Below are 13768 nucleotides of genomic sequence, written 5' to 3' on the forward strand. Positions count from 1 at the left end.
TACGGAACTTTCCATTCCTGGCATAATGTTAAATGTCCCATCTATCAGCCCGGTATTTTTCATTGCCACTTCAAATGATTCTTACCACGAGTTGCTACACTCCTCCCCGGAATTAACAAACCTAAATTTTGTGGTGAGCATACCCGCGCACACCACAAAACACCACATTGAGATCACAGGTGCTCCTATGTTCTCACGCCCTCGTCGCATCCCTGCTGATAAACTTAAGGCAGCGAAGGCTGAATTCAATCATATGCTACAGTTGGGAATAATACGCCCTTGATCCAGTCCATGGGCTTCCCCTTTGCATATGGTCCCAAAACGTGACGGAGATTGGCGTCCGACTGGGGACTACCGATGACTCAATGCCATGACGGTACCTGATCGTTATCCAATCCCACATATACAGGATTTTGCTTCCTTGTTGCATGGTTATATGATCTTTTCCAAACTAGATTTGGTCAAGGCTTACCATCAAATCCCAGTAAATCCGGCCAACATACCAAAGACAGCAGTAACAACTCCATTTGGGGCGTTTGAATTTTTAACTATTACTTTCGTTTTATGTAATGCCGCTAGTACTTTTCAGCGCTTCATGGATGAAGTAGTGTGTGATTTGGACTTCGTCTATAACTATAGAGACTACATTCTTGTGGCAAGTGCCTCACCTGAAGAACACGTCACTCACCTCCGCCTACTGTTCGAACGGTTTCAGCAATACCAGGTGAGGATTAACCCTGGTAAATGCGTTTTCGGTGTTACGTCACTAGTTTCCCTGGGCCACATTATCAGCCCAGACGGTATATCTCCGTTGCCAGAAAAGGTGAAGGCTCTACAAGACCTTCAACCACCTACTTCACTTCGCCAACTCTCTCTCTCTCTCTCTCTCTCTCTCTCTCTCTCTCTCTCTCTCTCTCTCTCTGCCTACATTGATATCGACGATTCCCACTTGGGAATAACTACCGGGCAAAGGCAGACAAGTTTTATCCGAGTTATATCTTTTTGGCATCTTACCCTGACTCGCCTCAATAGACCTTTTCGTTGTTAAGTTTTACAAAGTTGTTTGTTCGTTTATTCAGTAGCTTGTGTTGAATTATTTATTTTATTAGGGAGTGCCCAAAAAGCACTAACTCAACTCCCTAAAACCTCAAGCTGTATGCCAACTCAGATTCTGACTTAAGTGGACTCTTGCAGATCGTACAAATAAATAAACACTGAACGAGAAAGTAGGAAGCAAAGCAAGGAAATGCTCCATTTTATTTAGACAAAGACATGAGATCGTTGTGTCCATGATCATCCGACTTAAGTGCTGGGCGAAGAGACGTTTCAACACCCCCTGCCATTTTCAGATGAAATTTCAGCTTTTATAATAAAGAAACTCACAGTCAGTTATTGTTACCGTTCATGCCTCACTTGTCAAAATGTTGGACTTCGTTCATAAATTTGATCGTAGGACGTTGTTGTTGATCCAGTTCGAATTTAGTTCTCAATCCAAACCATCCCTTGTGGAAAGAGAAATAAAGATTGTCATTGCTTTAATCTAATAAAATTGGAAGTTTAAGAAATAAACAATCTGGTTTATTTATTTCCTTAATAATCCAAGTTAAAAGTTACATTATACGCACTGCATAGTATCATCTGCATATCAACATCATCTACATATCAACATCATCTATATATCAACACTATTTTCATGACAAGTGCTCATTTGAGTTATAATCTATGGTCCCTCCTCGCTACACTTTCACAAAAAAACTCGTCTAGCTGAAAACACTATCAATAATTTCCTCCACTCTTTATCTGTGTCTAAACCTAAGATTCCATAAACAAAGTTTCTTTCTTAGAACTGCACATCTGTGGAACTCTGTTCCATTTGCCTGATTTCCAGTTGCCTACAATATGGTTGCTTTCAAGTCCAACATAAACAAGTTCTTAAGTAATCCAATTTACCAAATTTCCACTACTGACGATTACTATAATATTGTCCCATTGACTACTGTACACTCTTTAACCATTATCCTCAAGTGGCCTCTGGGCCTTGATAAGTGGTGATTCCTGTATAAAAATAATTAAAAAAAACACCATCTACATATCAGCTTAGTTCGTTGTTTTATTAAGAGCAAATACAATTGATATTAACCGAATACAGAAATAAATCCTATTTTATCTAAATATCTGATTCACCAGCAATAAAAATAACTTATTTAAATTTAAATTATCTTTATCAAATGATATTAATAAAATATTTTGTGTTTATAGTGAATTTGTATATATATATTATGAACATAAAATTTTATGTATCTATTTTCAGTATTTACTTCGACCGTCCTCAATGCGTAAGCAGAGCTAAGTATTAAATTTAGAAAGTATATATGGCAATTAAGCTGCACAGAATTTTCCGCGTTTAATCCTCATAATGATTCGTCAGGTATGGAATCGATATATATATATATATATAGCAACATCGATTGACTGGGTTCAAAAACAGCCTACAGAAAATGGACTCTGATTTATGAAAGTATGATAGGTTATGAAAAGGAAGAGTTGTAAAGAGATAGCTTCGAATGTCGGGGTATCAAAACCAAAGCAAAATATGATGAAAGTAAAAATGAAATAGATAAACCCCATAATTTATTATACCATACCTGTTCACACTGAAACACTTATCACAATATTCTGTGGATCTATATTAAAAAACCTTGTTAAACTTTGTGACATATTTCCATTCTATGGAGGTCAGGTGCGTATGAACACCCCATAATTTTATTATACCATATTTCTTCAAACTGAAACATAATTATCAAAGTATACTTACGCAGATAGATATGAAAAGTCTTTATTAAAGTTTGTGCCTATTTCCATTCTATGGAAGGCAGGCGCGAACGCAGACCCCACAATATTATTATACCATCCCTATTTAAGTTAAAACATCAAAATATTATTATGTACATCTATATCAAAAACACTTGTAAACGTTTTTTTTTTAATTTTTAAATTTTTTATTTCCATACTTTGTGGATCAGGCGCGTATGCAGACCCCACAATTTTAATGAATCATCATTATGCAGATCAAACATACCCATTCCTGTGTCTCGATACATCTTCTATCATTATATGTGATCAGTTTTCTATAATAGTCAACCATATAAGAGCCTATTCGTGACCAGATGCACACACAGGCGTTCAGCTTTATATTACAGATCTATATATATACTAGCATGGGTACCCAGCGTTGCCTGGGTTGACATGAAGTTCTGTTTGGAACACACCTGCTATACTAATCACTTTCATCATGAGCAACGTGGATACCCCCACAACAATTCCAAAAATAAAAGAACAGATAAAAACATGAAAATGTAATCGCCCCAAAAAAGAAGTACCTGATAACCTCCCCACCAGATATTTTGGCAGAAGGGATACAAAGAGAAAAACTATTCTCCGGATATTGAGCACTGGAAGGACCCCCCCCCCATAAATAATTGAAAATAAATCATTACAACAAAATAACAATAAAATAGCAGCGAATGCCCATGTGATCGCAAAAAAAAAAGAAAAAAAAAATTACCCAAGTAGGCAGAACCCCTAAAAAAAAATGATGATCTACCAAAAATTAATTCCAAAAACAATTAAATGAAATTTTTCGTCATGGTAATGACCCCCCCCCCCAATGTAATTTGTTTTATTTTAGGGTTCGTTTAGTTTATGAAATTGTTTGGTCTCATAAAATTAATTAAATTTATCGTTATTTTATGTTTTAAATGTAATTCCCGCTCCATCACCACCAAAAAAGACAAAAAACAAATTGTATTTGTCATGTTTTGTCCCCCGCCCCCTCGATCGCCAAACTTGAAAATATGCTAGAGGTGACATATCTCGTTGAACGCTTGCTGGCCAAAAAGTGGGTGTTCATTTTACGTTAAATTAATATGGAAAAGTGATCCCCCCCACTCTAAAATGTTAATTTTCTTTCTTTTCAAAATTGTTTTCATGTTATTTATAAAAGCTATTTAAACGTATTAGACCTAAAAAGTAGATCTTTATTTTTTTTTAGGTGGGTCACATCGTAAAAAAAAATACCTATTACTGTATAGCCGTTTATAGAATAATAAAAACTAACAAATGAAATCTTTTCTTCAGTTTTTCGTAAGTGTTATTTTAATGTTTAAAAAAAAACAATAAAAGTCAAACATTTTTCTATCTACTCGGAATTATTTTTTCAAGCTAGAAATTTATTGAGATTACCAAATTATTTTATTTTGTGATAGTTTTTTTTTTGTTTATGTTCCGAAGGGGCAAATAACTCTAAAACAAAGATTTTTAAAAAATAGATGTTGAAATAATAATTCCAAATAAATTTAATTAAATATGTTATCAATATAATTATTGTTTCAAATTTATTAAATAATAATTTTAAATAGAACACTTATAACAATTCTCTCACTAGAAATATTAACTAAGATACCGCTATTTAATAAAATCGATTTTTCTTAATGTAATATGCAAATGAGATGATCTTTTTATTGTATCTAGTTTGCAAGAATCACACTATATATAGAAATAAATGAGAGCGAAAGCTTTTGTATGTATTAATCAAATTGTGAACAAAATAAATAAACAAACAAACACACAGGAATACGAATTTATAAAATTAAACTAATACTTATAGCTAGAGAGTCTTTAATAACACAGGAATACGAATTTATAAAATTAAACTAATACTTATAGCTAGAGAGTCTTTAATAACATTTGATAATAAATATTGGACCAGGAAAAATACCCCTAACCACTTCAACATTTTAATGGGATCGACGGATTCGACTCAGGTCACTGATCTAGTTGGCCTTTTCCTTTTAAATGAAATACATTGTATACTCCATAAACAATTCAAACTTGAAAGAGGGCTATATAGAGATGATGCACTTTTCATAACTAATTCTACTAATAAAAATTATGAAAAAGCAATTAAAGCTCTACATAAATTATTTAAAAATTATGGACTTAGTATAAAAATCGACCCTAATAAAAAAAATTGTTAATTTCTTAGACATAACCTTAAATCTTGAGAATTCTACCTTTGAACCCTATCATAAACCTAACCAATCACTACTATATGTCCACAATCAATCAAACCACCCTAAATCAATATTAAAATCAATAGTTCCCAATATCGCTTTCAGAATTTCTAGACTGTCTTCTACTAAATCCATATTTACCAAAATTGAAAAATACTATAATGAGGCCCTTAAAAACTCTGGATATAATTCACAAATTAAATTCATAAATGAAAATGATAGAAACATAAACTGCATTGAAAATAAACCTATTAAGAGCGTAATAACATATAATATGGCAATGTCTTCCCGTATACGAGTTAAGAAAAATAACCAAGAGACAAAAAAAGATAAAACCAAACCACAAATATTAGATAATAATACAAATAAACAGCAAACCAAAACCCGTAAACGTAAGAATAGACACAAGGAGATCGTATGGTTCAACCCCCCATATTCCAAAAACCTAGAAACAAACATAGCCAGAGAATTTTTTAAAATATTAGATAAGAACTTTAAAGCCCCCCATAGATATAATAAAATTTTCAATAAGAACACAATTAAAGTCTCTTACTCTACTATGCCTAACCTTCATCAGAAAATAATTAGCTCTAATAATAAGAAAATTAATAAACTACAAAATACAACTATACAAAATACATCGGACTGTAACTGTAGAAGAAAAAATAAATGTCCCCTACAAGGCTCATGTAAAATTAAAAATGTTATCTATAGCTGCACAGTATCAATAACTCCAAATCTACATGAACCTATTAACAGCCATAACTCAACTACCAGATTAAATAATAACACCAACTTAAACCAATCTACCGATCAATTACTAATCAACCCACCATATAATAATCCAACAACAGACCTAACGGAAAATAATCACAACAAGCAAGAGGTAATATATTTTGGTTCCACATCTGGCCTAATAAAACATAGAATTTCAACACACATTCTTTTAAAAATAACTCTCTGTCAAACCAAACTACTCTATCCAACTATATTTAGCAACTAAAAAACAGCAATATTTCTTTCAACTTAAAATGGCAAATAATTGAGACTTGCAAATCATATAAACCAGGAGATAAATTTTGTGCACTATGTACAAAAGAGATCCTAAAAATTTTAAAATATGAAGATATAAAAAGTACAACCAAACTATTAAATTCAAGACAGGAGCTTATGACATGTAGTCATAAACGTTGGTTTAAATTTAATAAATATAAACCACCTTAAATCATTAAAAATTACTTATTAGTAAAAATAGATTACAATTATTATTATTATTTTTTTTTTATTTTTTATTTTTTTTAATAAATTAAGTTAGACTAATTACCTCCCTTACACCCGTCAAATAAATAATAAATAAAGTAAAGAAAACATGACAATTATCTCCCCTTAAAACATGTAATAATAATATTCTCTATATATAAACTGTAGCGTCTTTAAATCAAAAATACGCTAACGGAAACAATTTATTGCACGAGCGTCCCCCCCTTTTTAAAATTCATCATTCAATAAGATAAAAAGCTATAGCAAACATCTAAATGACTATTTTAACCACAGTTCCTGATTTCAAAAAAAGAAAAATTAAAAGGTAAATATCTCTATATATTTTTAAAGCAAATTTATTATGTAAATTCAAAAATATATATTTTTCTTTACTTATTCTATCTCTAACCCATATTAATTTTCTTATAAATTTTAAATCCAGACCTTTTATTTCAATTTTTCAGATTCATCTGCCTTACTTATAATGCTAGGTTTATTTATGGTGTCTTTTAAATTCAATAAAAACCCTCCAAAATTTGCTGATGAGGAGACCTTGCTTACCAAAAAACTATATATAATTATTCTACATAACTTGATGTATACCACAATAAAAAGCATTGTTTTCCGAAACGATCGTACAGATAATTGATTTTGTTGTTGTTCCTTCTTATGAAACGGATTTTTAATTTAATTAAAATTTGATTTTTAAATTTTAAATTATAAATCACATTACTTAATATATATATATATATATATTCGTATTCCTGGGTTCAGTCACTAAGACGAAACATGTGTTAGCGGATAATTGTATTTTAAAAATAATATATATAAAGTTTTTTTGTGGTACAAAATTTTATTACAGTTTTTAAAAGGATAAGTGGAGTCATTAGAATTTGGGGGAAGATCGATGCAGGGAGAAAAAAATAGACACTAAAAATAGTCAAAAGACTATTTGGCTAAAATAAAAAAAGGACCTCGAGGTACCTTTCGTCCGACCCTTGTCAAGAGATCACGTCGGAAGCGATTAAAATAAAACAATTACACAATTGAAAAATGGAGGCAGAGAGAGGGGGGAAAAAAATTTTATAAAACTACACGGGGTGAATTAAATGAATGAATAACCCGTGACATATCGTTCATATTTCAGAACCTGGGACAAAAAAAAAACAAAAAAAAAAATGTTAACTTGCCTGCAAATAAGTGCAGAAACAAAAAGTAAAAACGCAATGTAGGAATTTTTTTTCCTCTTGCTGGTAAATCAGAGCTCTTTAAACAGGTCTAATTTATGCGACGGCTCTTTTTGCCTACAGAGAGATGGTTTGCGTATTATTACAGTTATGGCCTCCAAAATATTGAGATGTTGTTTGGAACGGGCCTTGTGTACAATGCGAAAACAGCCATCCGAATACGCTTCACCACATGTTTTATTGTCATACAAGTGCGCACCAATTGATGACTCATGAATAGGTGAGCGCCCGGATGTGCTTCGTAAATACCCGGAAGTGTTCTGTGAACGCCTAGATGTGTTTAACAATGTGTTTATTCTAGACCCTCTGGATTTTCGAAAACATGCAGGGACATGCTGTGCCAATCTGACTCCCAGCCTTTGAGACGTACGACCCACATAGTTAGCATCACACTGACATTTAAATTGATATACAACTAAACTTTTTTGTAGTGTGGGAAGTGTATCTTTCTTAAAAGCTAGGGAGGCAGTTTTAGTGCCGAACACCACACGAGGCTGCACCGCATAGAAACAGTGAGATACAACCGAGGTAATTTTATCGACAAACCCTTTACTGATAGAACCAATATAAGGGAGTTTCAGATAAACTGGACACTTAGCCGGACCAAAAGAAGGGTTAGTATTAAATTTAACAAGAGCTTAGCGAACATGCTTAGAGACTACACCCTCAGGGAAACCATTTTTCGCAAGAATATCAGCTATCTTCCCTCAATTCATTATCAAGTTTGCTGGTCGAGCAAATCATGAGAGCACGGTGGACCAGAGTTTTGATCAAACTGATTTTTCTCCCGGTAGGGGCAAAAGGATCCCAACTTATATACAGGTCTGTAAATGTTGGTTTTCTGTATACAGTTGTACTAAACCGATCCTTTCTGTATACAGTTGTACTAAAGCACATCCTTGTTTCAACTACTGCTAAATATCGCTGTTTATGGTCGGTTGCATGGTCAAACCTTACCTTTTTTGATAGATTACGTTTTTCGAAATATTTATCAACTAGCGATAATTTCCGTAGCAATAAAGTTTGTTCTAACAACCAGAGATGGCTTGTTGCGCTTATTCGCGCCAGGCATGGTTCAGGGATTGAAGTTGATCGTCATATATTCAACTTGGAAAAACTATCCCCCACTATTAAGTAATAGAATTCATCCAATGGTTCCTCAAAGTCTATATGTATCCTGAACAACGGTTGTTCGGATTTGGGCCAGGGTTTGTGGATAATCGGTGGTGCCTTTGCAGCCAAGGCACATCCTTTTTTCTTTCTTTTTTTTTTTTTTTTTTTTACACAGCGATCACCACTTATCAAGGCCCGAAAGCCACTCAGGGATAAGGGTTATTGCAAGTACATTACGTTAGTGTGGAGATTTAATGAAGTGTTTACTTAAGGGGGGCGGTTCATTAGGAATTTGTTTACATTGGACTTGAAGACATCCAAGGTGTAGTCCGGTGGGAAGCAGGCAGACGGAACAGAGTTCCACAGGCGTGCAGTTCTAAGAAAGAAGCTTTGTTCATGGAATCCACGTTTTGATTTAGGCACAGATAAAGAGTGGGGGAAATTTTTCACAGTGGATTCAGCTAGACGGGTGGTTTTCATGAAAGATTGGCGAGGGGGGATCAGAGATTGAAGTTCAGACGAGCACCTGCCATGGAAATAACGATAAAACAAAGATAGGCTCGCAACGTCTCTTCTGTGGGAGAGAGGTTGCAGGGTAGAGAAAAGGGCATCCCCCTCTAAGCCACGAAGTCTATTTTGTACTCTGTCAAGGCAGGATAGGCTGTTTTTTGCAGCTCCTGCCCAGATATGGCAACAGTATTCCATCCTTGGACGTACTTGGCTTTTATATAGATAGAGAATTGCATCAGTAGTGAGATATCTTCTGGAGCGGTAGAAGAATCCCACCATCTTTCCAGCGACCTTGGCAACAGACTTGATGTACGTGTTCCATTTCAGATCAGGAGTAAAAGTCAAACCCAGAAGCTTGTCAAAACACGGGGCCTCTCCCAGACGAGAGCCATCCATCACAATTGATGCCAGATGGGGATCAGAGCGTTGATGATGTAAGGATAGGAGTTTGGTTTTGGATGAATTAAAGGTAACCAGCCACATCTTCCCCCACCGAACCACGCGCTCGAGATCAGAGGAGAGAGAATCAGAGAGAACTTTGTCATTTACAGCCTTTGATGTGTTGCTGTAGATGATCATGTCATCAGCATAGATGTCAACGAATGATTTAAGTATGTGTTTAGGGAGGTCATTGATGTAGATCAGGAAGAGAGTTGGGCCTAGGATTGACCCCTGAGGGACTCCAGCATTTATATTGCAGGCCTTCGATTTTTGTCCATCTACCACTACTCTTATGGGTCTATCGGAGAGAAATGATTTAATGATTGAGAAAACATTTCCAGTTATACCTTAGCTGGAAATCTTGTGAAGTAGACCTTTATGCCATACCTTGTCGAAGGCTTTTGATATGTCAAGAGCAATTGCCCTAGAAAGGAAGCCTTTGTCAAGAGATTCACTAATCCTGTGGGATATAACCGTCAGCACATCTGCGGTAGATCTTGCAGAGCGGAAACCATATTGTGTGTCACTAAGAAGGTTATTCCTGCTTTACATGTTTTAACCATATTAGTGACATCTGCCAGTAAACAAAGCCACACATCAGGCATTTCATTTTGCTAGTGTCAGGATGGCCATGTGAAAGTTTTTTAGCAGTCTCTTTTGCAGCACTTTGGAAATAATGACTCACTATAAAGCAGAACGTTGTCATAGATAGAGTATGCGTCAGAAATAAATTCTCCTAGTACTAATTTCCGCTTTGTGGTTTTTATAAATTCATCATTTGCTGCTTTTGTCTTAATTTCTTGAAGAGTCACTGGTAATTTTCAGATTGTATTGCGAATCATCGTTTTTATCTCACTATTTATATGCAATTGCTCAGTCCTCAAGAGATTCCTTTTGTACCAAGATTAGTCTAGACAGCCCATCTGCATGCACGATTTTCTTTAAAGATAACAATTCAAGTTTGAAGCCATAATTCAATAAACTGGTTCCCCATCTTAGTAAACGGTTGACCGTACATGTGAGTAATCCTTTTTTTACCCAAAAATTGTTAGAAGAGACTTATGGTTTGTTTCAAGTGTAAAATGCTTACCGTGCAAATTACGGTGAAATTTTGAGACCACATAGATAATGCCAAGATCCTCTTTCTCTATCTGTGACTATTGTCTTTCAGCCGGATGCATAGGCAATTGTTTTTGTTTTGTTTGTTTTTTTCGACCCATCTGGCATCTTATGTAGCAGGCATGCACCTATACCGTATTGACCAGCATCACTAGCCACTATGATATCTAGTTCTGGGTTAAAATGTGTGAGGAAATGGTCTGACGTTAACACCGTTTTAATTTCCTTAAACATTGACTGACATTCGGCAGTCCATTCCCAAAAGCTTGTTTAAAGGTACATGCATTTTTATATGCATTTTTGATAAATTATTATCACTGAGTCCTAGGAGACTTTGCAATTTGATAGTATTCTTTGGTGCCGGCCTGTTTTTTATAACATAGTATCCATAACCTGTTGAAAAATGGCAGGTGCGATCTTGACCCCAAATGTTAATCTTTCATATCTATAAAGACCCTGGTTGGCATTTATGCGGAGTAATTTAGTACCCTCATTTTCGACTGGGCTCTATAGATATGCATCGCTTAGGTCGATTTTCAAAAACTCCTGACCACCGTTTAGTCTTATAAAAACTTTCTCTCAGCTTGGCAGAGGATAATAGAAGCCCTCTAATGACACAATTAGACCAGTTAAAAGGTCTGCCGTAACATGGATTTTCTCTGATTTCTTTTTCACATACACTGTGGGGGGGGAAGCTTTTTTTCCAGTGACGCAAATGGCACGTTGCGTTTTCTTTAAAAAAAAAAACTGTACATTTCACCTTAATATTAGATCCGCAGCCATTTTTTGTACATTTTCCCAGGCCCGGTGTGAATACTTCTGTAAATTCATTTTTTAAATTTGCGATTAATGTTTCTGTTTCTGCTGACATTAATTCTGCTTTTCTGCAGAACATAGATATTGGCAGGTCCTTTACATTAAATTCATGTATCCCGTCCAACCTGAGAAGATTAGTGATATTCCTTAGCACATAGGCTTTTACCTTTTTCATTTTTCTCAATAATGTAACATTAGATATAAATTCACCTTCAAAGTAAATTTGTGTACCGTTAACGACCTTTGGTGTTTTGTGTGTTCTAAGCATTATGGGTCTGTTGTTTAAAGTTAGCAGAAGGAAAGGAGAAAAAGAAAGGGGAAAACAGATCAAACGAACAGAAGTCGTACCGCGTGTGTGTTGCACAAGGTTGGGCGAAAGAGAGAGAAATCAAGATGGCATCCATAGTTTTAAAAGGTGTGCTTTGGTGGAAGTCATGCAAAATCACATGAAATCACGCGGGAGACATGTATAAAAGGAGTTGACAGGTTAGGTCCGGGAGAGACAAACAAACGAAGGTTGGTGAGAGTGGTGATCTCGAACCCGGCAGTTGTTGGCTTGCAAAGATGAATTCTTTTTTCTTTTCTTTTTTATTTCTTTAATTTTGTTGTCCTAAACAAGGAACACTTCAAGCTATTTCAGCGATGGCTACCGGCCTGAACAACATGATAAAGCCGTCCAGTGGCGAAGGCGATGTAGTGGCTTAGTTAAAGAAAGTCGACCTAGTGGCAAAGCTCCAAAAGATAGGCGACGTTGCCACAGTGATACCGTTGTTCCTGGAGTGTGACACGCTAGCCCTATATTTGGAGCTGAGCTGCCGTGAACAGGAAGTCACTGAATAGCCAGATTGATCCAGCGGAAGGGCTGTTTGAGGCGTACAACAAATTAAAAGAGAAGAGGTGGACAGGAGAATCCGTTGATGTGTATACAAATGAAGTCAAATGAAGATTGGTGGAACTGGCAGGAATTCAGAGACAGGTAGCGAATCACGTAGCAAAGATGGCATTCATTACCGGGTTCTCAGAGGAGATTTCCAAGAGGCTGCAGCAGGTCCCAGGTATCGAGACTTTGGAGGTGAGTGATCTGCTCCCAACTGTAAGAATATTAGTGAGTACCCAACTCTCTGGGGCCGTAAGAACGGTGGCAAGAGTACGGAAGGATGAGAGCAAAAGCCGCCCAAGACTGCGAGGCGCATGTTTTAAATGTGGGGGCCTGCACCTGCGGAGAGGCTTCAGGAAGTTCTTGGGAAGGACTGTGTGCTACAGGTGTAATCAGAGTGGTCACATTGCAGTTAACTGCAAGAGTCTGGGAAACTGTCATGGGAGAGCCGAAGCGCCAGCAGCTACCCCGACTTGGGAGTAATGGCGCGCTTGCAGCAGATGCCCAAGCGTGAAATCGTGGTGGAAGGACAAGAAGCTGTGGCCCTGATCGATACTGGCTGTACCACTACCATGGTGCACACTAGCCTTGTCAGAGGATGGAAAGGGAAGGGCGAAGTAGTGGCATTCGATGGGTCATGAGTGAAATATCGAGGGAGGAGGACTATCACAATTGAAATTGAGGATCACCGGATGAAAGTCCATGCAGTTGTTATCACCTGGTGCCTGGCGTCGAAGTGATTGTCAGAATGGATGTAATATGCCGACTTGGGGGTGTCACAGTCGGCAGTAATGGCGTAAGGTTCGGACCAGTTGGATGCGCAGTAACAGAGCAGGTCAATGAAGGAATCAAACAGGTTGGAGAAAAATAATGGATATCAATCAGTGATCCGGATTTTAGAGCGGAAGTCGGTGGAAATCAGTGGACAGTGAAGTGGGCATGGAAGAATGAACCACCTACATTAACAAACAGGGTGGCATGTTACGATAACTCACTTAAAGGAGGAGCAAGAAAGGATTTTGAACGAGAAGTGGCAGATGGATCGAGGAGGAAATACTGTTGCTGTGGACAAATGACGTTGAATCGGACATCTTGCCATTAATGGCTGTTCTGCAACCAACAAAAGGAAAGGTCAGACCAGTACTAGATTTCCGAGAATTGAACAGACATGTCGAGTGCCATACTGGGGGTGACGCTATAGATATATGCAGTGGGACCCATCAGAGAATGGAGGCAAATGAATGATGCCTCTAAGTTGGTCAATCTAAAATCTGCCTATTTGTAACTCTGCATTGCCAAGAAACTCTGGAAGT

General features: G+C 36.4%; 1 protein-coding gene across 3 annotated transcripts in view; it reads right to left on the reverse strand.

The window, feature by feature from the left end:
• Positions 1 to 1227: 1227 nt before the first annotated feature.
• LOC145252679 (uncharacterized) overlaps positions 1228 to 13768 on the reverse strand; it is a 166674-nt gene continuing 154133 nt past the window's right edge. For all 3 annotated transcript variants that reach the window (XM_080112500.1, XM_080112499.1, XM_080112498.1), the window contains one exon: positions 1228 to 1502. In XM_080112500.1, coding sequence (XP_079968626.1) covers positions 1480 to 1502 — 23 coding nt within the window. In that variant the 3' untranslated portion in view covers positions 1228 to 1479. The remainder of the gene's footprint in view (positions 1503 to 13768) is intronic.

Source organism: Euprymna scolopes, chromosome 29, assembly GCF_053919585.1.
Source record: "Euprymna scolopes isolate OS-2025 chromosome 29, ASM5391958v1, whole genome shotgun sequence".
Lineage (NCBI taxonomy): Eukaryota > Metazoa > Mollusca > Cephalopoda > Sepiida > Sepiolidae > Euprymna > Euprymna scolopes.